General features: G+C 43.4%; 1 protein-coding gene across 2 annotated transcripts in view; it reads left to right on the plus strand.

Moving 5' to 3' along the window:
- Window positions 1-25,716, plus strand: part of adamtsl3 (ADAMTS-like 3) — a 198,561-nt gene that overhangs the window by 114,789 nt on the left and 58,056 nt on the right. For both annotated transcript variants that reach the window (XM_085400428.1, XM_085400502.1), the window contains exons 7-8: window positions 5,864-5,990; window positions 16,779-16,853. In XM_085400428.1, the coding sequence (XP_085256554.1) occupies window positions 5,864-5,990; window positions 16,779-16,853 (202 nt within the window). The remainder of the gene's footprint in view (window positions 1-5,863; window positions 5,991-16,778; window positions 16,854-25,716) is intronic.

The raw sequence follows: 25,716 nt of genomic DNA on the forward strand, positions 1-25,716 counted from the left end.
AGACTTGACGTAACAGGACACGAGACAAACAGACGACGCGACACTGAACAGAGGGAGACAGAGGACCTAAATACACAGAAGGGTGACGAGGGAAACAGCGAAACTAAACACACTGAACATGGAAACAAGACTTTCAAAATAAAACAGGAAACATGGAGAAATGAGTGGACATACATGACAGACAGGAGACATGGAATGAACACGAGGAGAGAGACGCGGACACAAGGACACGACACATGACAAACAGGAACAGACATAAACCAGACTAAACTCAACTAAGACAAACTAATAATAAAACTAGAACTGAACTTTCTCTCAATAAGCAATCATAATAATGCACCCTGTGGACTTTCTTTTCCTGCCTTTACTTCTGTTGTTCGGTTAAAAATGTCTTGTGTGTATGTAGACACATGTGGTGTCTGTGTTAGGGTCCTACTCTACAGCTACTTCCGTACGTACGCCGTTGTTTAGCGCGGTGTAATGATCACGATCAGAGGGAGAAGACGGCAGTGCAGCAGGAGAACGACAGACAGAAAAAAGATCAAAAATACAAGAAAAAAAATAGTAAGCTGCGTTAAGTCTAGATGGAGTCTTTTAGAGGCGACAGGAGTGGGAGTAATTATTCCATTTTATTCTTCATCTTCAGCCTAGATTTTTCTCCCACAATAATTTTCTGCTTTAGGAGTTTTCCTGCTTCCACGGCTGTTACTGTGGAGGAGTCTTTGTGCTGCTTCCTCTTTCATCTTCTCTGCACTAAAATTCCTCTTTCATAAGCACTAAAACATATTCAGGGCACGGCTCGAAACACTGAAATCCCAAATGATCCAGCCTAACAACATCAACGTGAACACTAGACAACATGGTCTGTGCGAGGAGCGAACATGTTCAAGGATATGGAAAAGCGTATATATGGACTCCTATATGTCGTGTATTTTTAGCTTACTGATAGCAGCAAACTTTATAAATCTCTGTCTCCAGTGTGTATGTGGAAGGCTGAGACAGCAGGTACTGAAAAACACTGTTTCGATTTATCAATATTAGTATGGACATAGCCTCGGTGTTGTGAAATGTTCCTGCTGGGAAGCTGTTTGGCCAGAATCCAGGTAGGAAAAGAAATGAGCCTGCTTCCTCCGGGCTGAAAAGTTCTCCTCTCCTCCACTTTAAAGTTGTTTGGCCACAAACCTCACCTGCCAGGATGTAACAGGCAGTTTCCAAAGAGACAGCATTCACTCAGACTGCTTCAGGTACATCATTAAACTGAAAATAATAATGAGGCCAGACACACTCAGTCACGCAGGTAGACGGGCAGTCATGGGAGGCAGATGATGGATGCGTGCTCTAATGGCAGCTGCTGCGAGACCCGGCGTGCCGAGAGGCCACCGGGCACGCCGGGTACTAACGGTGATGGAGGGAGTGTGGAGCAGCGAGCGGCTCTGAAGCGGGAAGTTTGTCAGTGACGGAATGAGGCCAGTCCCTGCTCTGCTGCATGTAGTTTATGTAGATTAATAATACACCACACGTATACACGGAGACCAGAAAACGAGTCGATCCCAGGGAGCTGCAGTGCATCGTGTCGTCTGTCACTGTGTTTGTCTCCCCGTCACACTTTGTCACCTCGATAATCCTCGGCTTACAGGGTCTCTGCGATTGCTCTAAAGAGGCGTTTGTGTTCAGGGTGAAAGTGCGAGTTCATTCCATATGCCCCATAACAACACATCCGCTTCCAGTTTCCACATTTCCTGCAGCTGGCAAAGTCACAACGACGTCCAAAGAGTCAGAAGCATACAGAGCATGAAAACTGACATAAATCAATTCAATATTTACTTTTATTTATTTATTTTAGCAAGTAAGAAACTTCATGGAGGACACACAAAGCGTACGCCCCACAGAGTTTGCAGAGTGATGCCATGGACAGGTGTGGCATTCTGACCGCTGACGAGAATAACACCGATCATCGCTTCATCGCTGCACCTGTTAGTAGGCGAGCTATATCAGGGAGGGAGTGAACATTTTGTCCTTAAGGCTGATATCACAGCAGTATCAACACCACATCGTCTCAACTCTGCAGGCCAGGGGTGTGTCACAGTGTGATGGTTTGGGGGAGGTTCTGCTGGGAAACCTTGGGTCCTGCATCCATGTGGATGTGACTCGACCTCACCATTAGGGTTTTGATAATCGATTTATTGATTATAATCGATTCTGTCTTGGATAACGTGATATCGATTCATTAAAATCCTGAATTGATTTTTTAATATAAATTTATTTTGCCCGAAATGCCAGGATCTCAATTTCAACAACCACCAAACAGCTAAGACAGTAAATGAGAGCAGGTACACGGCTTCTGCACAAAGACGTAAACACAAAGCACGGAGCCGCCGACGGATCGGGATCAGTGAGATGTCGCCTTTCTCACCCGACGGCACGGAAACGGTCGGGGCTGTTTGTTTCCTATTACTTACTTCCGAAAAGAAAACCTAATTTTCTGCAGGTCAACAGGCTTCTGAACAAATTTAAACTTTTTAAAATTATGCAAAATGCTCAGCCGTGTTTCTGATCAAACTTCAGAGGTAATGTTCATAAGTTGATTAATGGTTTTCTTTCGTTTTTGATCTACTGCAGAATATTTTTATAAAATCCAGGCCAGGAAAATCTCCTTCATGTTTTTCTGTGTTTTATCTTCAGCTGCTTTGACACAAAGGCCTCTGCTGTGATGCTCACACCTTTGATAAAGTCTGGAAAGTGTCAGCTTCCTTTTTATAGATACAAAAATATGTAAATGTGCTGATCTGAATTATAATATTTCTGACTGTCTGAGGCAAAATTTCCCAGATTCAAATCGAATTGAATCGAATCGGGACCTTGTGAATCGGAAAAGAATCGATTCTAGAAATCAGTGACGACACCCAGCCCTAGTCACCATCGTTGCAGAACCTGCAACGAGCCTGGTTCTGCTGGAGGTTTCTTCCTGTTAAAAGAGAGTTTTTCCTTCCCACTGTCGCCAAAGTGCTGCTCATAGGGGGTCATATGATTGTTGGGTTTTTCTCTGTATGTATTCTTGTAGGGTCGACCTTACAGTATAAAGCACCTTGAGGCGACTGTTGTTGTGATTTGGGGCTGTATCAATAAAACTACTCAAAATGTTTTTATTGAGTGATTTTGGATACAGTTTATGAAGAAAAAAAGAGGGAAACACAAAAACTTGTTACACTAAATACAAAACAGAACTTCTCATGTTGGAACAAAAAAAAAAAAAAGGAAAACAAACAAAAAAATAACAACCCAGGATGGGCGATCGATACTAACAAAGCCTTTCCTTACAAACCACACAGAAGTTAGCTCAGTACCACTGAGCTTCACATTCCCATTAACACAGACACATATCGGACCTGCTGCTGACACGTTGGTGCAGATACCACAGCACGCCTGCAGGGGTCGAGCGGAGGCCACGCTTCGAAGGGTTAGGGGGACCGACGCAGTATTAGGTCAAAGTGTTATGTCTGGTTGGTGTAAAATACTTCTTGAAGTTAATTCATTGGACGCTAAAAGCCCTTCAAGTCTTCTAATTAAGAAATAGCGCTGAATGTGACGATTGAAAGAACTAAATCTGCGATTGTGACATTGCAGAATAGAGAAAGGTGTTTCCAGCCATTAGCAGTCTTGACCAAGTGGTCTTTAAAAGTGGTTTAAGAGTGCTAGATTTACGCAGTGGTTAGTGATACTGGCTCATGGCAGGAAGTTCCTGGGTTTGAATGCTCTTGCCAGTTGCGTCCTTTCTGTGTGGGCATTGCCTGCTCTATGAGAGAGCGTTTGAACCACACATCACTTCTCAGCACATTTATTCCAGAAGCTGTGCCAAGCCCCCTTTATGACTAACAGTGGAGCCAGGAGCAGACCAGGTTAGACCCAGATGATGACAGATGTTCTCTTCATCGATGACGTCCATTTTCATGTCCGTGTAGGATCATTTTGACCACCTGGGCCTTTCTGTGTATTCATTGGTCACTGCTGTCGTAAAAGAAAAGCATTCATAGTTTGCCATGAGTCATTTTCAGTCCTGCATTCTGAACGCTTCATTATTGCTTTTTAAAAATATGCAGCTTGTTTTTGAAATCGGGGACGGTCTTGTTTATGTCCTGTGCATCTGAGGAGGAAACGTTTCCTGCACACTCATCCTGGTCACACTTAATTTGTCTTGTTATTTAAAGCCAGGATACAAGGTCCCAGTGACCCACAAAGAAATACAGAGATGGGACTGATTATACAGAATATGTTTGAATGTTTTCCAAGTTGAATTTTATCCTAGATTATTATAGGCCAGATTTGATTAAATCACCTTCTACCAGGTAGTACAAGCTCATCTTGACAGAGTTTGAAGTCTCAAAATCTGACTGTTCCCTAGCAACCCAGACTTATATTTGGAAATAACTCGATTGTCAGATACGTCCGTATGAACACACACAGTCTTTGGGCAGGGGTCAACATTTTTGGTAACAGAAGCTTTGGCTGGATGTCTGATGATGGTTTAGCTTCTCGTGATCTCATGATTCACCATGATCGTGGAAGTCCTGGACGCCTCTGTGACTACAAGCAGCAACTGTGTATTCCCTGACTGGTTAGCAGGTTGATGGAGCTCGCTGGCTGTTGCTCCACGAAGGGTTCAACGTTCAAGTTTAGAGATGGCAGCTTTGCTTCGTCCTGCATCTTGGAACTACAAACCCCCATCCTGAGGGAAGAAGCTGAGGATGGAACCATGACTTAGAATTGATAAAGCCATCCGTCGTACCTGTTTAGAGCACAGGCCAAACAGGGCTGTGACTCACCTATCGGACGACTGGACCACCTCACTGTCTGCTTCTGTGAGGTTTTCTCTGTGACAGAGGTCTGACTGAACCATACCACCAAACAAAAAGATAAAACAAAGTTAAAATTGTTCAGTCAATGTGGAAATGAACAGGTTTCCAGTGATCCTTTTTGCAGACCAATTTGCAATTCTCATCAGAATTCAGTTTCTCGTTGATTATGGTCCCAAGATATTTACATGATTGCACTTACTCTGTTTTTTGACCTTTAATTAAAGTGACTCCGTGCCTATAATCATTCACAAAGAGGTTTACAATGCTGCACCGAAAACCTCAGAGGGATTGGTTTGGTTGCAAGCAGCTCATTGTGGGCTGGAAAATGCTCATTTGCTAATTTGTCTGCAAACACAAAGCAGTGGTGAAAATGTGCCAGAAACCAGAAAAACCAGAAAGTTTTTGAAGGCTGCAACACTAAAACACAATGTTTAAGGTTTACATTAATGTTCTCGCTTCCTGTTTTAGGAGCTAGCTGTCTGAGGCTAGCTTGTTTGCTTGCTAATCTCGCTTGCTAATCACCTGTGGGTAAGAACTGGGGGGTCCAGATTTTGCCTTGACGAACTGCTTCACTGTTTGCTGTTTCTGATTTTGCCGGCTGTCCATCCATGGACGGGAACAATGACAGGAGCAGATGAGGCCTTGAGGCGCTCGGGTGTGAGCGTAAACATCTTGCAGAGTCTCCACACAGAAGTCAGTCAGCAGGCTGTTAGAGAGACCTGAGGGAGCCGGGGGACGCCTCCGTTTTAATTATGTTGCAGTGCAGTCAGACATTGGCTGAGAAAAAAATGACCAAATGTTCATTTAACGACTTTCAGAAGCGCACAAACAGACTTTGGTTGAGCTTCTGGCTCTAAACTGTCCATCGTTGGAAACTATTGTTTGGCATGTAAATTATAATTAGACTGAACGTCCTCGCTGTTGGTCGGAGACATAATCCAGCCTGACTTTGTCCTGCAGCTGTCTTTGTTTCAGCCTCTTCTCTGTCTTTGTGCTTGTTGCGTGTGCAGGAGGTGGGCTGCGATCGGCAGCTGGCCAGCGGTGCCAGGGAGGATAACTGCGGCGTCTGCGGTGGCGACGGCTCCACGTGCCGCCTGGTGCGAGGACAGGCCCTACCCCACCTGACTCCCGAACAGTGTAGGTATCAGACGGCCCTGAAAAAGAAATTCCACGTCTCCTGTCGTGTTTCATGCTCTGCAAGCTAATCGTCAGCACTTTAATACCAAAATACTCTTTGCACATCTTTCTGAGTGTTATTAAGTCTGTCACCTTCCTGCCTCCTGCAAATGGCTCAGTCTGAGCTTTCATTTTAGAGAATAAACCATCAGCTCAGGCCTAATGTCTCCCTGCTGGTTCCAGAAATGTAGACAAAACGTGGTCTGTATATGTGCCCGGGCTGCCTCCCAGTCAGGCTCGGTCGGAAATGCATTGTGGGTATCACCTGGCTTGACTTGACTGGTCAGTTGAGCCGTCCTGGCTTTGGCCTCCTCTTCGCCTGCAGCCTCTATTTATTCATCAGGGCTGGACTATTAAAATGCCATCTGGCTTCAGCAGCCTACACTCTATGTAGGCATAGAGTTTTATAAAATCAGCTTCAAATCTGAAAGAACAACAACAAAGAAAAACCAACGGCACATAACAGGAAGAGTCCAGCATTAAATGTGCTTCTGGAAATGAGTTTTAATCAATCTCATCTTAAAACAACAGAAGAGCATCGATCGTTGAGTCTGTCAGGAGAGATTAGCTGGAAAATGACTGACGAGCGCATCTGTATTCATTGCCGGCTGTGGATTTCGGGAATATTGCTAAACAAACAAACCAGCTGGCTTACCAATAAATACATAAATACGTAATGTTCACCTCTCAGCTGTTTGCTTTGAGAGAAACGTGACGCTGGAGCAAAGCTGAACAGAGATGTCTGCCAGGTAGTGCTCGCTCCTGACTGAGCGGAGCTGCCAGCAGAACAAATAACAACTTTACAACACTGTAAATGTGAAAACACACTTCAAATGTTTCCAGGGCTTCTCGGCTTTTTCCCCAGGTTTTAACAGCTTAATGAAGTCGCTGCTGGCAGCGAACACACATGCCAGAGTTATTGGCCCTGGTCGTGTATGTATATCAAATGTTTCAAATGAAGTAGCGCTGGCGTGCCTCGCAGAGTGGAAATGAATATGGCTGGTATTAAAACTCACAGCCAGTGACCGTGTAAATATTTCTGTGGCTTTTAACGTGTGGAATGTATTTAGAGAAGGCCGGGGTGTGTCCGCGCTGCTGAGGTGGAATTTTATACAGACGTAAGAGTTCTGTGGAGTAAATGAGTTTGTTTGAGAAATGCAAAACGTAGAGACGAGAAACCACAAAGACACAAAAATAAGTTGAATAAAACTTCAAACATGTATGTGAATCTAAATGTAATTTCATCTTTAATGACACAAAATAACCAATCACAGCTGCTTATTGTTGGTCAAAGCGAGTGAAGCTGTTGCCACTTCTGATCATTTTAAAACATTTGTTCTTATTTTTGGAACAAAGGAAGAAAAATGTAGCCGCAGGTCTGCTGTCTCTGTTTCTGCACAGCTGCACGAAGCGTCCACGCGGCCTTTCTTCTTTCCCTTATTACAGCCGCGAGGCCTCAAGGTGTGTGTGTGTGTGTGTGTGTGTGTGTGTGTGTGTGTGTGTGTGTGTGTGTGTGTGTGTGTGTGTGTGTGTGTGTGTGTGTGTGTGTGTGTCAGAAGCTTCGCCCGTACCAAACTCTCTTCTGCCAACTTTAGAGTTAAATCAGTGGAAAAAATAAACAAGAACATAAATGTGGTCGGACGTCCAGTGAAAGTGTTTCATAAGAGGTTTGATGAGTAGCTGTACGGAGGTGCACCTAAAACTTTCTCTCTCGTTAAGCTCGGAGTCCACAGCCAATAGCTTATTTCCTCTAATGGGCACAAAGAGTGTGGTATTGTTGGAGGACTCAGGTCAGCAGCGTCATGTTGTCTGTGTCCTCGTCTGATCTTCGTCCAAAGATGTGTCCATGTTGTTTCAGTGCTGACCACAGGAAGCCTGTCGTTCAGTGTACGCTGCCGTTACGCTGCCCCGAGTTTATTCACAGTGGAGCACAGAAAACAAACTCTTTAAACTATTTTAAACACATCTCAGTTTCAATTCCATTCAAAAATCATCTTATTTTTATTTTACTTTTATTTTATTTACATCTTTAGAAGTTGGACGGGTCCGTGTCCTCCTCTTTAACCTTTAACCTTTAGCCTGTGATGGTCCGTGAGCTGAGCAGCTGCTGGACGTTGTCCCGTCCTGGTCTGATGGCGGTCTCTAGCTTCTCTGCTTCGTCCTGTTTCATGACGTCTGATGAACTCTGACCTCAGATCAGTTTGCACTTTGCTTCAGTGGATTTTAAAGGAGCTTCGGAGGAGGCGGGGCTGTTTCTGGAACACGGTGCAGCTTTAACCTGCACGTGTGGGCGGCACGCTGAGCCCACGCACTGATGTCACCACAGACTCGCGTCTGTCTAATGCAGCGCACAGATTGCAGGCAGCTTTCGGCTGATTGGTGAACCTCTGCCCAGCTCATCTTCTGAGAAGCTCTTTTCAAACGCTGTCATGTTCCTGACCTGCTGCCAAATAAGCTGATTACAGCGTCGCTCCGGCTGTTGCTGTTTAGTGAAATGTTCTTTTCCAGCCTTTTTGTCACTGTCCAACTTTTTTAGAGACACGTTGCTGCCTCATAATTCAAATGAGCTCATATGTTTCATGAAATAATAAAATGTTTCCATTTAAATGCTTGATATGTTTCCCATGTTCTGAAATATGTCTTTGTGATTTATTTATTGCTTTCTGTTTTCATTTCCTGTTTACACATTAGAGGAGGCGTCTCTTATTTCGATCTGCAAACGACATCTTTTCAGTGAGTTTTTCTGTGCAGGGATATTTGTTAAAGGAACAGTGCACCCATGGAGCTTCAGTTAAATATTAAAATAGTTCTCAAGAAGTGATGTGCCATCAAAACCAGCCTCCTGAAGTTGGACTAAACCCAGTGAAACACATTACGACAGTGACAGGTTTGTGGCGTGTGGCCGGGTGGGCGACCCGGCACGAACGCCAAAGCAAAGGCGAGATTTAAACGCACGAGTGCGATCCGAACACCAGCATTAAGCGCTCCACAGACGATCAGCTTTCATCCCGTGTGTAGTTTGGTTCATTCAGAAACTCCGATGTTGTTGAGACACAGCCGCACAGCTGAGTGAGCACAACTGCACACAATGAATGCAGCGGCAGCGAAAGGCCTTTATCCTTTGTTGGGAGGATAACAAATCCATTTAATATATGCTACGGCCTGTTAGCGAGCACAGCCAGAAAGCTGAGCAGCATTTAAATCCCCACAACAAGACGTTTTACCAGCACTCGAGGCGGCCTGGAAACAAAAGGCAGCAACTGGGAATTTGCTGTCAAGCGGCCCCAATTTCAAACACCAGATTCAGACTGACTGTCAGTTTGAATTTAGTTGGACTATCCTGTTATTTTGGAGGGTTTGTTTTACTTCTCTGCATCTGCATTTTCCACGTGACCTGACATTAGTCGTTTTCCATCAGTAAGAACACATCGGACTGCAAAACACATCGAGGCTTCGATTGCTTAGCAGAGGTCCTTCAAAGACTTGCTCTAAACTTTCCCTGAGTGACTCAGGGTTTTGTGTTTGTTTAAAACATCGACTGTATATAAAAGATTTCGGCTGCAGCCGTGCTTTGGAGCCAGAAGTGGCCATATTTGGATCAGACGAGTGCTAATGTCAGACGCTGTTAGTTAATGTCTGCATCCTTAAATGTATGGGAGCTCCGCCTCCTCGGATGGTCTGTTGGTACAGCGACCTCACAGCTGCCATATTATTGGTCACATGATATCATGAAAAGGCTCCAACAGCACAAACACGGTGCAGAGGTCCAGTTCAGGTGAAGCTAGCAACTTCACCATCCACCTGTCATTCAAAGAGGCCACGCCCCTAATAATGCATGTTGTTAAGAAGGGGAAATTATCTCTGGAGACCAAACAGTTTGTGTTTCAGGCTGTAAACGTGTTTATTTCTGCTCTGTGAGGACTGACTCACTGCTGATGTCTCTGCTGGACGTTAGAGGAACTGCAGGCCTTGGTGTTTCAGCCCCGCTGGTTGCTGCTCTGTTAAAGTGCTTGCAGTGGACATCACTCTACCTGAGTTCTCTGTCAGCATCCAATATAAATGCTCTCTGATATCTACAAATGATTTGGAAGCACTGCAGCCTGATCACATTTTGTATTCTAATCTGTTTCCCAGCGATGCAGAAACTCTCGCTGCTTCCTCTTCCTCCCTTTCTTGTTTAATCTCTGGTTTCTTTAAGCTCGCATCACGCCAAGTCAGATTTCGTTTGGCCTTTTTAGCCTTACCTCCCTGGAGGACTGCAGCAGAACAAACATCTGCACTAAATGTCAGTGGTTCTGTGCAACACATTCTTCATCACTTACATTTAGTTTCTTGGGATTAAGATTCCAGCCAATTTGGCAGTTTCCTTTTTGCACTCCCCAGCCTCACGCAGAGGTCGGTCACCATTCTCTGAGCTCTAATAAGCTAATTGGTGTATCTGTCCATCACTTCTCAAAGACCGGGCAGGGAGATTTAATATTCCGTTTCTGGATCTTGACAAATTTAGATTAGAACTTTAGCTTGAAGGTTTTTCCCTTTGAAACGACTGAAAACAGGCTGCAGGAGTGCTGATCGCAGAGAACAGTCAGCGCGCTTCTTCAAGTCTGTGCTGATTTGAAATGTGAGGACACTGGTGTAATGTGTCACCTTTAAATGTAGTTTTATGTGTAGAAGGTAAAGACAGTCGAGAGGCTCGAGGATCAGATGGTACAGTTTGTAAGGTTGCAGCAATGCCAGAAAAACATAGACTGTACAAAAAGATGGACACCACCACCATGATGTCACTCATAGCTTCAAAAGTCTTTAGTTGGGTATTTTGGCATTGCACTTACTTCCGCCATACATGAAATTACAGAGTTGATAAATGTGTTATTATAAAAATAAGAAAAACGAGTAATTTGGAAATCTGTGAAAAACATGTTTAAAACAAAAAACATTACTTATTCAGTAAGTAACCAACTAAAGTCACATTATATACTCGACTCTGAGTCGCACTGGACTGCAGCATTAATCAAGCATAACATTCAAAAACTCTTTTTAATGTTCAGGAATGAAGTAAATAATTGTAATTTGACATATTTGTACAAAATAATAATTTGATTTTTTTATAAAACAATTAAAAAATTAAAAAATTGATGTAGAACAGCTCTAATTGTGTTTTATAATTATTTTTGTTTTAATTAAAGAGGTTATTAATCACTACTTAATTTTGGTAATTTCACTGTATCGGGCTGTAAACATGTTTATTTCTGCTCTAAAGTTTTAACATGGGAGTCTGTAGGGACTGACTCATTGCCAGAGCCTCTAGTGGACATTAGAGGAACTGCAGCTTTTGGTGCTGGTTTTATTTTTCAGCCTCTGAACCATAAACCTGCGACATGAAGGAGGCAGTCGTTACAGTTTTTATTGAAGTGCTGCAGCTGCTAAACCCAGAGTCGGTACAAACATGTGAGCGTGCTCCACTTTTAAAATAATAATATCTGCAAACGTATTGAATTCATTATTAACCTTCATCATGGACGGCATGTTTTATGGATAAAACGAAATAGCCCTGAAATATTTTTAACCAGAGAGGCAGCAAAGGTCGTTAAACTTTGAAAGTGTGGATTTAAACTCGGGGATATCTTCTGTAGCAGGAGTATGTTCATTCAGCATAATTTGGCTGTTTTAGGTTGAATTTAACTGGATACACATTATGTTTTACAGTGACTCTTTATCCTTCGGCACTGCGGATGTTTGCTGAACGTGGCTCTATTACCGTTACGAATCAATACCTATGGTTCTAAACTATATTAGCAAAAGCATGTGCGGATAAGGCACGACAGACGGATGATTAAAATCATAAAGCATCTGTTCTTCATGAAGTCTCATGTTTTTCTTTTTGGATTCAGATTTCACAGACAGGTATACAGTTTATGTGCAGGAGGGTCAAATTTAAAACCATGAACTTGTTATCATGATGAAGTAATTTGCAGCACCGAACGTCAACTGCATTTAGGAAAACTCAAAACACCTCGTTTATACAAGATTTACACACAAACACAGCATTAAATAAAATCACTGGTTTTGGTTTGACGAATGTTGGAAACATCTGACATAAAGTGAATATGAAAATATTAAAAATCTATATTTCATTGGTCCGCAGCTAAAAAATGAAGCTCCCAAACCTGCAGTTCCTGTAACGTCCAGCAGGGGCAGCAGTGAGTCAGTCCCCATAGACTCCCACGTTAAAACTTTACAGCAGAAATAAACGTTTACAGCCTGAGACAAACTGTTTGGTGTCTGTGTGTCATTTCTCCTTCATAACGCCTGTGCGGGGTGTTATGAAGTCTAAGGCTTATTAGGGGCGGGGCCTCTTTGACTGACAGGTGCAGGTGCTGTTGGAGGCTTTTGGAGCATTTTTCATGTGATATATTATCGCTCCATCCAAGAATTCGTCAGCTATCATGTGACCTGTCTTAGAATAAACACTAGGTGTGTTTGTGGTTCCAGGACACCTTTCCTGGGTTTCACATCATAAGCGACTGCACAAGTACGTCTGACTTCAGGTCCCGTGAATACGTGCTCTGCGTCTCTGACACTGGCTCGGCGCCCTTGTTATCCCAGGCCAGTGGGGAACCTGTAAAGCCTTCTCACACAACAATCAAAGTTTCCGGCTGGAAGGACTCTACCTGTCAGACTCATTTGTTTTCCATCCAGTTTGTAAGTTTCCGTCTCCCGTGCTTTGTCTCCTGCCCTCGGCTCTAATGTCCCAGAAGAAGAGAGCCGATAAGGTTAACCAATCACGCACATTTATGCCTACCTTAGTGAGAGCGAGTTTATTTACAGACGCGCGAGTATCACCTTTGTTCCTCCTCATCCATTATTCATGACCCCGCTGTTTATCAGTCATTGCATTTGGAATATGAATTTGCAGCAGTATTCCCTAAAGCCTCAGTTTACAGAGTCGACGGCCTCGTGTGAAATGAGCTGTTTATCTATGTTTCATTTCATAATTTATTTCGAAGGTTGCTTAAAAAACATAAAAACAACCTGGCTTTATGTTTAATCTCTATTTTAGAGTTCAAGGGGAAAAAACTGCAAATGGCTGCAGCTGAACTTATTCCATAGCTTCCATAAATTTAAAGGCAGATGCAGTTTTCCAAGTATAATTATGTTTGGGGTAAAGCCCAGCGGCTCACAGCCACAGCGTGTTAATTGAGCTCGGCTCTCGTTTGTCGCTGGAGGAGAAACTGACGTTTATAAAATATAGAAAATGGAATTAAGTCTGCGTTTGTCTGTGGAGGTGTCGCTTCGTGCCCACGCCTCCTCGCTTACCCGCCGTGGGACAAACTCGTCTACCATGAAACCTCACAAAGTGTTTCACAGCAGCGAATGCTTTCAGTATTTTGTTGTTCCTGCACGCTGCGACCTGCACAGGAGAGGCGTGTGACTGACTAGTTAGCGAGGTGACATTTAACAGCACACACGTGGACGTTATTTAGAGCCGCGGAGGAGATCGCTGCTTCTGTGCAGCTGTAAAGCAGCAGGCAGGACAGCGCTGCGGTGTGGTGGTCTCCTCACGTCAGCCTTCACCACAAACAGGGAGCTGAAGGCGAGTTTCTCCTTCGTCCAGCTAACGCGTGTAATAACTGAGAGCTGCCAATTAATGCTGCTAAACAAGCTCCATTAATGGACTTTCATTTTCACCTTGGGGCGGCTTAACAAGGTAACACCTACACTGATTAACATCCAGGACACAATCTGGCAAGATGTTGAAGAGGTTTAAATGCCCCCTTGTGACCACCACCACCACCCAGCCACCACCTACATATATAATATCTGCTGCCCCAAATCTTTAACTGTGAAGTAGTGATATCTGGATTGTGCTGGCAGCTGCACCAGCAGCTGTTTTGCAGGACGAGGAGCACCTTTGGCTGCTGCTGATGTTAACTTCTTACCAAGCAAATTCATGAGCAGGATAACGAGAAGCAGCGTGAGCGTCGACTCAGCAAGATTGGAACACGAGTGAACCTTCAAATCAACAGATTTCCACCTTTTTTAAGGAAGCTCTGTGCTGAAGATTTGGCTCTAATGAAGGTGTTGTGACTTTATTGGACGCTGACAGGCGAGAGACGAGTTAGTGGACTCGAGTCAGGGACATTTACTCCACTCTGTTGGAAGAATAATGAACGTTACACGCTGCTGCCTCTCCAGCCTGATGGGATTCAGATAGCTCCTTCAGATGTTGTCCACTCTCTCCACCATCACACCCCGCTCTGAAGTCCGGCGTCTGCTGTTGAGCTCGAGTGTCAGCACCTGTGGTCTTTCAACGAATCCCGTCTGGCGCTGCCTTTAAGGATGTTTGAGTATAAAATGTCCTTCTGCTGTTTTACGGTTTAACAGATTTACAAATCCACACTTTCATATCTTACCTCCCCGCTTCTTTTTTTTTGAGTAGATGTAGAAAAGAGTAAAAAATTATTATTACATGCATAATCATGGTGGCTGAAGAAATACTCTATTATTCTCTATTTGTACTCCCTTCTTACCAGTGATGTCTGGTCCAGTATGTGAATGAATATGTGATCCTGTCTGAGAAAGCTGGATCGGGTCTCGGTGACAATAGGCCAATCAAGGCCAATCTGTGCAATTCAGTTCTATATTGTTCAGTGGTTTCTGCTCCACCTTTCAGCACCTCTGCACCGGTTAAAGAGGATGGAGGAAGCTAACAGGAAAGGGTCAGCAGTGTGGAGGCTTTTCAGACCTCCAACACTTTTTCTTTGTTTTTTTAAGTCTCTCATTTCATGTCACTTTTAACACATGGATGGATGGATGTTGTGACTCTTCAGAGGCAAACACACTTTGAATATGGTTATGATTAGCAAAAACTTTATGGTTTGATTTAAAGAAAAACCTACATGTCAAACATCTTTCAAACTTCTCCCACAAGGTGGTGGTTGGTATGGTTGTATTCTTTTAACCTGGGACATGAGTGAACGCACAAGACTAGGAACAGAGCACGATCTGATAGCCCCGTGTCCCACATCATCATTATAAATGTTGTTCCAGGTTCAACATTGCAAGTGACCAATCACATTGTTGTGATGTCATACTTTTGCGACTTCGGAAAAAAGCGTCGTAAAAAAAAAAACTACTTAACTTGCGAGAAGCCGCCTCTGTCCGCCGATCCAGCAATTTGAATTCTGATGCTGTTCTTTAATAAACGGTAAGCATTATGGTAAATGGCCTGCATTTGTATAGCGCTTTTCTAGTCCATAGGACCCCAAAGCGCTTTACACTACATTCAGTCATCCACCCATTCACACACACATTCACACACTGGTGATGGCAGCTACATTGTAGCCACAGCTGCCCTGGGGCGCACTGACAGAGGCGAGGCTGCCGGACACTGGCGCCACCGGGCCCTCTGACCACCACCAGTAGGCAAACGTGGGGTTAGTATCTTGCCCAAGGATATTTGGCATGCAGCCAGGATGCAGCCTGGGATCGAACCACCGACCTTCTGATTAGTGGCTGACCTGCTCTGCCACCTGAGCTACAGCCAGTGTTGCATATTGTTCTTGCAACACTGGAATTTCATAAATGAATGATTCGCTTGGCTTGCAAAAGTATGACGTCACAACAATGTGATTGGTCACTTGCAATGTTGAACCTGGAACAACATTTATTAAGATGATGTGGGAACAACACCGACACGAGGATATCAGATCAACCAAGGAACAGGACCCGGCCTGGTGGTTGTGAACTGAGGCAGTCTGCACTGATGACCACAACTCGTCTACAAAGCATCTCCTCCAGTAGTGGACGTAACAGAACTGATTGTATTCTGCCTATATGCCTGCGTAAAAGCAATGTCCCTGAGGGCTCGTGTCATTTTGCAGTTAAATCACCGTCCTGCAGCAACTTTGTGGAGGAGTTTGTGTTTCTGGAACAGATTAACTGAGATCTGTCACAGAAAAAGAAACATTGCTGTATTATTACAGGATTGCATACGATAGCCAACTTGATCCCATTCAGTCGGCGACTAATAGCAGGCTGACTTTCTCTTATTGCTGTTTTGTCGCCGTCTTGATGCAAAGACATTTTAAAGATCACAACTCACCACTGGGCACAGGTCACAGACCTGGTCCGCTTCTTCAAAGCAACCATTTCAAAGACAACACAGTTGCAGTAACTTTGGTGTTGCTGCGTTTTCCAACCAGTTTTCCTTGGTGTGGCTGCAGAATTGTGTTGGTGATCCTTCAACTTGATTTTCAGGATCTGGAAGAATTCACAGGGAGGCACATCTGGCGAATGGTCCAAGACTGAGCGACGATGCTCTGTGCCAGCACACGGTGGTCCAGCAGTTCGTGTCGTTCCTCTGAATGGTCGTTCCACTTCCCCAAACATTTCCAACATGAATGCATGAAGCTCCTCACCTGATGCTCTGCCTCCAGGATTCTCTAAAGTTTTGATCAGATATTGTCAGTGTTGAGCGAGTCCTGTCGGACTGTAGCAGCCTCGTTCCTGAAAAAAGATGCTGAAGGGGATCCAGTCTGATGCTCATCAAGTGTCAGTATGTGAGAAGTTTTCAAGCGAGGCTGGACTACTTTTACGGTAAAAAACATAAAACCCAAAACATGAGAAGGCAGACAAAGACAAAACGTTTCCTCTGCAGGTGTTTGGATGTGTCCGCCTCTCTGCTCAGTGACGGTTGTTGTGTTGTCAGTTTAACCGAAACCTTTCTGATCTTTTTTCCACCTGCAGCTCTGAAGACGGTGCTGGAGGTCCCGATGGGAAGTCGCTTTCTCAGACTCAACGCCAAAGGCCCCGATATGATCGGTGAGTCTACTTTGTTCCAAAAGCTGAACAAAGCAAAGCTGATGCTCAGTTTGACAGTGTGTCCTATGAAACTTGTGTTTTTCACACCAGGTTTTTACGCACATTCGCGCTTTGATCTCTTAAGAACTTAACATAATAATGTTACAGACGATTTCAAGTGAATTCAGTTTCTCTGTAAGGAACACATTTATGGTGAGAGGATTATTTGTCTCGTGCTGGTCTGTGGACTGAATATGAAGAAGGATCAGTCAGTCAAATCTGTGTTTATTGCTACATGCAGGCATGACTTTATGATCGCCGTGTAATCGTCTCACAACAGGGTGTTTATTAAAATGTGCTCTGAATACCAAGTTGCTGGTTTACATGTGATGATTTATGAGAACATGATTGGGTTCAGTTTGCATTTTTAAACACTGTTTTAATATAATGACCTCTCTCACCGCGGCAGAAGCTCAGCTGAAGGACAATCGACCACACAAACGTGAGCGAGAGTAGCTCACCGTTTATTCTGAAGATTCTCGACTTGGTTAAAAGAATCCTCAGACCAGCTCTTCATCAGGTTTTTTACCAACACCAGAGACTCGTTAACACATATTTCTGTCAGCTTGGCTCAAATAAAAAGATGTCGTCGTGCTCAAAACTGTTTGCTTTTGCACTTGTTCTGCACGTTCGTGTCTCTTTGCGAGAAACAACAGTAGCTGCCTCTGATTAAATTTTCCCTGATGTTGGTTTCCGTCACTTTTATATCTCGTGGAAATCTTTCCCTGTGCTCATCGCCGACATTTTCAGATTTGTTGGAAAGAAGTTGCTATGAGAACGTAAAGCGGGCATCTTCAGTGATGTTGTGGGACTATTTCCTGCTTTCAGCATGTTATTCACAAGCTCGGCAAAATTCTCTGTGGCTGCCAAGAAAATTCTGGAAAACCTGTACGAATGCTTCCCATCGCTGCTGGTTTCCTTTGGACTCATCTTTAAGCAGCAGTTCACTGTAAAAACTAACAGCCTTAGTTATGGCTTCACTTTTCTGGAGACCAAATTATTTTTTTAAATGCTGAAACGCATCACTGTTTCATCCTCGCTGTCTAATGTTTGGAAGGTCGTAACAGAAAAACAGGACGTGTTCGATGAAAATGGCTTTCAGATCTGGAGTTAGCAGGTGAAATCTATCAAAGTGCAGGCGAAGGAGTCCCAGTAGCACAATGCTTGTTGACCAGTGTAATGGGACGCTGCTACAACTTGTAGGCCTGAGTATGGAAAGTCCTGTGTAGCACCTAAGGACCATCAACACAGGACCATACGGAGACCTTTAAATAGAGGGAACCATCTAATGTGGTTTGTAGTGATGCATTTCCTCAAAAAGAAGCTGAACCAGGGACAAATATGCTTCAGTTTACAAACCTGACTTACAAGACAAACGAGACATCGAGCACAAAGACTTAACATCCAGTTCTTACGTTGGTGGTCGTCATCGTATGGCCAAGAGTTTGAACCCAATCAGAGCCCTGATGAACTCCAAGTACAACCAAACGTGCGTGAACTGGTTTTATGGCAGTGTAAATATGAAATGAACCAGAACTACATTTAATCTCTGGGTATCTCTGGAAACTTTTTTGGAGTTTCAAGATGGCGCCAGTGTGTGTGGCTCGCCGTCTGGCTCTTCCTCTGTTGTGTTTGCTTATGTTGTTTTTTATTGCTAGAGTCAACTCTCTTTTAATGTACAATCGCCAAAAACTTTTGGACCTCCGACTAGTTGCCAGTGATCTTACCAATACAACTTATAATGGACATAAGGCGTTACCTCCATTCCTGTCTGGGATACCAGCTAGCCTCTGTCGGACCCCGGCCCCAGCCTCACGGCGAAAGCGTTTCAGACGCCGGGGCAAACGTAGCGGTCTACTCGTGAAACTTAAGGCGTACTTGGTGCGCTCTTCTCCGGCTCTTTGGAACGAACGTGGATCGGTACCTTGTCATGCCTTTTCTCCGTGCTCTCTGGAGCCCATCGATGCCTGGCTGGTGCCCGTTGTTGGCTCGGATCAGATGTCCCAGCCACGAAAGATTTCCCATCCTCGTCAGCACGGTGCGAACCTACAGAACCTGCGGCCGCTGCGTCGGGTCTCGCTGTCAGCCACGAACACGCTGACCTCCACCAGGTTTGGATTGGTGAACACTAGATCGCTGAGTAATAAAACTTTTATTTTAAGGGATTTATTTACAACCCAAGGACTGGATTTCCTCTGTATAACTGAGACATGGTTGAGGGCCGGTGAGTCCAGCGCTTTTACAGATCTCTTACCTGATGACTGCTGCTTCTTAAACTCTCCTCGAATATCAGGCAGAGGAGGAGGACTAGCGGTTGTTTTTAAGAAGCAGTATAAATGTAAACCACTGCCATTATTAACCTCACCTAGTAGCTTTGAACTGAGCATGTTTGAGCTAGGTCGGTCTCACACAGTGCTCTGTGCTGTGGTTTACAGACCCCCAAAATACAATAAGAACTTCTTAAATGACTTTTCTGATCTGTTGGCTGAAATTATGCCAAAATATGATCATGTTCTTATTATTGGGGACTTCAATATTCATGTGTGCTGCCCTGACAAGCCAATGGCAAAGGACTTTTTAAATCTTATTGACTCTTTTGATCTTGTGCAACCTGTGTCTGTGCCTACACAAAAATATGGGCACACGTTGGATCTTGTTTTAACTCACAATTTACCTGTCTCTAACTTAGAGGTTTGTGATGTTGTATGGTCAGACCATAGGCCTGTCCTGTTTGAGGTTTTCCTTCCTTGTACTAAAGTTAATCTTCCTCCTGTTGCTGCTAGGAGCTGTCGTATTTTTAACCCTTTCTCTGCTGGACAGTTTTCTATTGTTTTTAATCAGAACGGCGGCCTTCCTGATTTCATATGCAATGATACAGAAGAGCTGAGTACGTGGTTTTATTCTGTCTGCCAAACTGCTTTAGATTCAGTGGCCCCCTTTAAGCTTAAGCAAGTTAAAGCCAAATCTGAACCCTGGCTGAATGAAGACACCCGGGCTGCCAGAAGAAAGTGCAGGAGAGCTGAACGTAAATGGAAGAAGGATCAACTTCAGGTGTCATACCAAATGTTACAAGATTACTGGAATTCTTACCAGAAAACTGTAAAAGATGCTAAGAGGAAACATTTCGCTACTATTATTCAGGCAAATTGTCGTAAGCCTCATGTCTTATTTAAGACTATTGATATGGTCCTTCATGCTCCACAGTCTTCTGTCGAGTCTTCTCAGGAAATTTGTGAAAACTTCCTACACTTTTTTATTGATAAAGTGCTATCTGTCAAAGCACAGACTTCCCAGTCCGTTCCCGACCCTTCTACCCCTGTCCCTAGCTCTGCTGTCTTTGACAGGTTCGAGCCAGTTTCCATGCTCTGCCTGCAGGAGTTGGTTGCTCACATGAAGCCCTCAGGTTCCCCTTATGATGCTCTCCCTCCTCGATTTTTCAAAGAGGTTTTTCTCACTATAGCATCAGCTGTACAATCCATTGTAAATAGTAGTCTGTCCTCTGGTGTTGTACCTGTCAATCTCAAACATGCAGTGATTCAGCCTCTACTCAAAAAACCTGCTCTTGATCCTGATATTATTGCGAATTACAGACCTATTTCCAAACTGCCTTTTATCTCAAAGATTCTTGAAAAGGTAGTTTACAAGCAATTAATGTCCTTCCTAGAAGAACACGGTATTTTAGAAGTTTTCCAATCTGGTTTTAAAGCTTTACATAGTACTGAATCTGCCCTTTTAAGAGTTTTTAATGATGTGTTTTTGGCAAATGACTCAGGTGACTGTGTTATTATTGTGCTGTTAGATTTAACTGCTGCTTTTGATACAGTGGATCATAATATTTTAATTTCCCGTTTAGAGCAGTTGGTGGGTATGCGGAGTACCGCACTGCAGTGGCTCAGATCCTATTTGGCAGAGCGAACTTTCTCTGTGAAACTCGGGGAGTTTGTATCCTCTGTTGCTTCTCTTCAATGTGGGGTTCCACAGGGTTCAGTTTTAGGCCCGCTTCTTTTCTCTCTATATCTCCTACCCCTTGGGTCTATTTTCAGGAAACATGGGATTTCTTTCCACTGCTACGCCGATGACTCCCAGATTTATTTCCCACTTAAAAAGATAAATGGCTTCTCAGTAGACCCGCTGCTCAGATGCCTTGATGAAATAAGGACTTGGATGGCTTTGAACCTTTTACATTTTAATGAACAGAAAACAGAAGTGGTGGTTTTTGGTGGCGCTTCTGAGGCCACTATTATAGATCTTGGTTCACTGGCACAGTATGTTAAACCAGTCATCACTAATCTGGGAGTTAAAATAGAGGCAAATCTTAAACTTGAAAGCCAGGTCAGAGCTGTTGTAAGATCTAGCTTTTTTCATTTGAGGGAATTAGCCAAAATAAAGCCTATCTTATCGAAACAGCATTTTCAGACAGTAATCCATGCCTTTGTTACTTCTAGGCTGGATTATTGTAACGCACTTTATTTTGGGGTTAGTGATGCGTCCATTAGGCGCCTGCAGGTTGTGCAAAATGCTGCAGCACGTCTTTTAACTGGAACAAAAAAGTTTGAGCACATTACCCCTATTTTAATTTCACTCCACTGGCTACCTGTACATTTTAGGATTGTTTTTAAAATTCTCTTATTTGCTTTTAAATCTCTTAATGGCCTGGCCCCCCCCTACCTCTCGGAGCTACTACAACCATATACACCTGCCCGTTCCCTTAGGTCCGCCAATCAGCAACTCCTTAAGGTACCGAAAACTAAGTATAAACTTAAAGGTGATCGTGCTTTTGCTGTAGCTGCTCCAAAGTTGTGGAATGATCTGCCCTTGCATGTTAGGCAGGCCTCTTCTCTCTCCGAATTTAAAAGTCTTCTTAAAACATATTTATTCGCTGAAGCCTTTGGCATTGATTAGAGGGGTTGACTCAATTTGTTTTAACATGTTTCAATTTATTGTATCTATTTATTTTATCGTATCTCATTTTAATTTTCTTTACGTATGCTATTAACATGTACAGCACTTTGTGAAACTCTGGTTTTATGTTAAAGTGCTTTAGAAATAAAGTTGGTATGGTATGGTATGGTATGGTATTTATGTGAAGCAACAAGGGTAAACTGGGGATCTGCCCTTCCCAGTCACCACCACTGTTCCCAACACACATGCACAAAGCTGCTAATATAACACATCTGCAACAATAATAATGACAACTAGTACAACATGAGAGTCCCAGTAACCAACACGAAACACAACACTGAAACTGTAGCACAGCACTTTTTACAAATGTTGTGTTGAGACAAATGAGCCACTCCATCTAAAATCAGCTCATTTTTACAACATTTCCTCCACCATCTCAGATTTGCTAGTTTTTAGTTTTAAACTTTTATGCTTTTGAAGTTTGCATAACAAAAATGATTGCTGTGAAATTTTAGAAAAATGGTTCAGTGACCGAATTTGAGAAAACGAAAATATCTGAAAAAAAATGAAAGATAAAAGCTGGACACTTTTACTCGTCTTTCATATCATCTAAACAAATCTGTCATTTTGACAGCTTTTAGCCAGCATCCATCCATTCTTCTCATCCTTGTCACAGTGTTGTGTTTGTGGGGGTGGTGAAGCCGATCCCAGCTGTCTTAGGCCTAAAGTTTTATGTAAATCAGAGTCGGTCCAGCAGGAGCTGATTTGAGATTCCTCACATGCCACGTTGTGTTGTGTTGATGTGTTGGTTTCCACAGTGTCACCTGATAAATAGTGGTGATAGTTTGGACAGTAAATCATGCTTTCAGCTCCAAGTCCAGACCTGGGCTCACCTTGTTATAAAACAAACCAGAGATGTGAAGAAAAAACTTCCCTGCACAGCCGAAACCCTGCGATTCCCATCCTGCTGACTGCTTCGTTGCATCATTTGGGTTTTCTGCTCTATTTTATTGTCGATTGAAAAAAGTGAAGGGTCTGAGGGCGAATGCAGATACGTCAGCACAAACCTGATCCTAAAACAGCTCCAAGATGTTCTGGCTGAGTCAGAGGCTCCTGATTCGAGGAGTAACCCAGAATTTCTTTGGCAGGTTGCTCATCTGTTACCAAGAGCTCATTTTAGAGGAGAGACAGAGCACAATAGCAGAAAACAGGTCCAACACACTCATTTACAGTTCAGAGAGTTACTCCTCTGTAACTAAGCATAATATCAAACACGTAATCAGAATTTAACACCAGGTAACTTTAAAAAGATGAACAACTTCTTTTCATAATGGGCCAAAGACTCCACGATTTCCTCTCCCGAATTTTTCATTTTTTCATGTAACATAATTAAGATCTTTTTTTAAAAACATGGAATATCTTGGAAAAGTCAGACTTAACCTCCACCAGATCACCAGCAATCTATCCGGGGTCCAGGTCAGAGGCAGGGTTTGGGTAAATGTTAAGTTTTAGCCGGTTGGAACAGGAAAGCCCAAAGATGTCCGACCCTGCTGAATGTTAAGAGGTTAAATATAATCACAACATGAAAAATGGTGATGCTTTGTCTTAGACTGACAGATTAATTGGATTTGCACCAACCTTTTGTGAGAACAAAGTCTTACAGAAAAGCACAAACGATCTGCTCTTTGTTGAATTCAGACTTCACGGAGTTCAAACTGTTTCATTCTGACAGCACAGGCCAGATTGATCCACGGCCCCAAAGCCAGAGGCGAAGGTTGTGGTTTTCCAGCAAAGGAAGAAGCTATGAAACTCATCAGCGTCCTGGCAGCGGATGGAGAGTTGCTTTCTAAGCTTACTGGAAGCTATTGGGAGTACATAAAAACTAGAGTGTACTTACCAAACACAAACACACTCTCTGAAAACACTCAGGAAAAGATTACTGGCCCATATATCTGCCAGTAGATTTTAGTATTTTGTTCCAAGAGGCAAGCGCTGAGGCAACAAGCACCAGCAGGCGAATAGAGGTGGACTGTGTAATTTAGCCTGAGCAGCCGGAAAGTGAGGCACCTTCCCACCGCTCACTGTACAATTTCAGGTAGAGTGAAGTTGCTCTAGGCTTTTATATCTGCACATTGGCTTTTAAGGCGCTGAATCATCCTGAGTGATGATGCACAATCAGCTACAGGAGTGCACCGACAGAGGCATCCAGTCCTTTTACAGAGAAGCTGTGCAGCTACACTCAGTGTGCCAGGTTCAGGTACAGCTGTGCTCATTAACTCATTGACCTTAATGAATTAATGAATATGTATCTGGTTGGGCCCACATGTTGGCTTTAGGATTACACGTTTTCTTTTGTTGCACAGTTTCTGTCCCAGATAACAAAAGGGGCGTGACCAACAGCCGACATATTCATCCAAAAGCCACATGAGGATTTGGGTGGTCTGTGCTTGGTTGCCAGAGTGACAAACCCATAGCAATTCCACAAGCCAGCCAACAATGAACCAAATACAGCAGGAATTTCTTAGTATGGGCAAGCTATGGTGGCACTCCCATCGGTTTAAACGGGTTAATGAGCCGTGGATAGCAACCAAAAGTCACACAAACGGCAAACTAATTCTATTCCAAGGCTGGACTCGTTTGTAGAGTTCAGCAGTCAGAAGGAGCAGAGCTGCTCTTCTTGCCCATCATATGAAGACACTGCTGGAGTCTGAATACGGCTCTCTTTGGAAGTTCTTTGGATGCATCCGCCAGGGATAGACCCGAAGACACACCAGTGGAATTGCTTCTTCTTTCCTGGCTTTCGAGAGTGCAAGGATCCCCAAGGAGGAGCTGGAAGACGCGGCTGTGAGGAGGCTACAGGAAACTCTGAGTAATTAGAGGTGGTTTGCACCTTTTGGAGACAGCCTTGGATCTCTTGTGAGAACTCTGTGCTTTAATGTAACAGGGCTGCGTACTTCATATTACTACTGATTTTTACTCGTTGGAATGGAGTACAGCAACTTTTTAGTCTCTAAGTCACAGATGTCAGACCTGCACCTGCAGACAGAACCAGAGCAGCACCGTTTACAGTAAAACAACAAACTCTGAGAGGAAAACTTTATTTTATCACACTTGACAGAACACAGGACTTAATATTGGATCTTAATATGTCCATGTGTATGGACATGTGCAGGTATATATGTATGTATATGTATACATATGTATATTTAGTGTGTACATGTCTAGAAATAGGAATAGTAGTGGTACAATAGTTATGTCAAGCTATATAGTTTATGTCTTCCATATTTCCAACCATATCCATAATCACATACTGTGTGTGCTACCATTGTATATAGTGTATTATCTTACTTTTTTCACTGATTGTACTTATTTGTATTTTTGTATTTTCTTCTGATATCTGTACCTGAGCTGAGGTGACGCAAAAATTTCCCCGTTGTGGGATCAATAAAGTCTTATCTTATCTTCTACTGATGCAAAGTTTATGTTTTCTACTGTATCTTTTTGCTTTTGAAAAAGGGGATACCGAAAATGTGGGACTTTAACATCACTCACCATTTTAGAGTACTCTGAACTTAATACTTTTCGTCTATCCTGTCTTCCTTCTCTCACCCCAACCAATCACAGCAGATGCCCCGCCCCTCCCTGAGCCTGGTTCTGCTGGAGGTTTCTTCCTGTTAAAAGGGAGTTTTTCCTTCCCACTGTCGCCAAAGTGCTGCTCATAGGGGCTCATATGATTGTTGGGTTTTTCTCTGTATGTATTATTGTACTACTGTGAAATATAAAGCGCCTTGAGGCGACTGTTGTTTTGATTAAGCGCTATATAAATAAAATTGAATTGAGTACCTTTGTGAAATCAGCAGTGCAGTACAGTAAGAAGACCCCACAGCTGTTACAGATTTGGTTGTTGTGTCTTTGTTACCTG

This window comes from Rhamphochromis longiceps, linkage group LG1 (assembly GCF_057381845.1).
Source record: "Rhamphochromis longiceps isolate RC_006_pf linkage group LG1, R_longiceps_female_GT1.1, whole genome shotgun sequence".
Lineage (NCBI taxonomy): Eukaryota > Metazoa > Chordata > Actinopteri > Cichliformes > Cichlidae > Rhamphochromis > Rhamphochromis longiceps.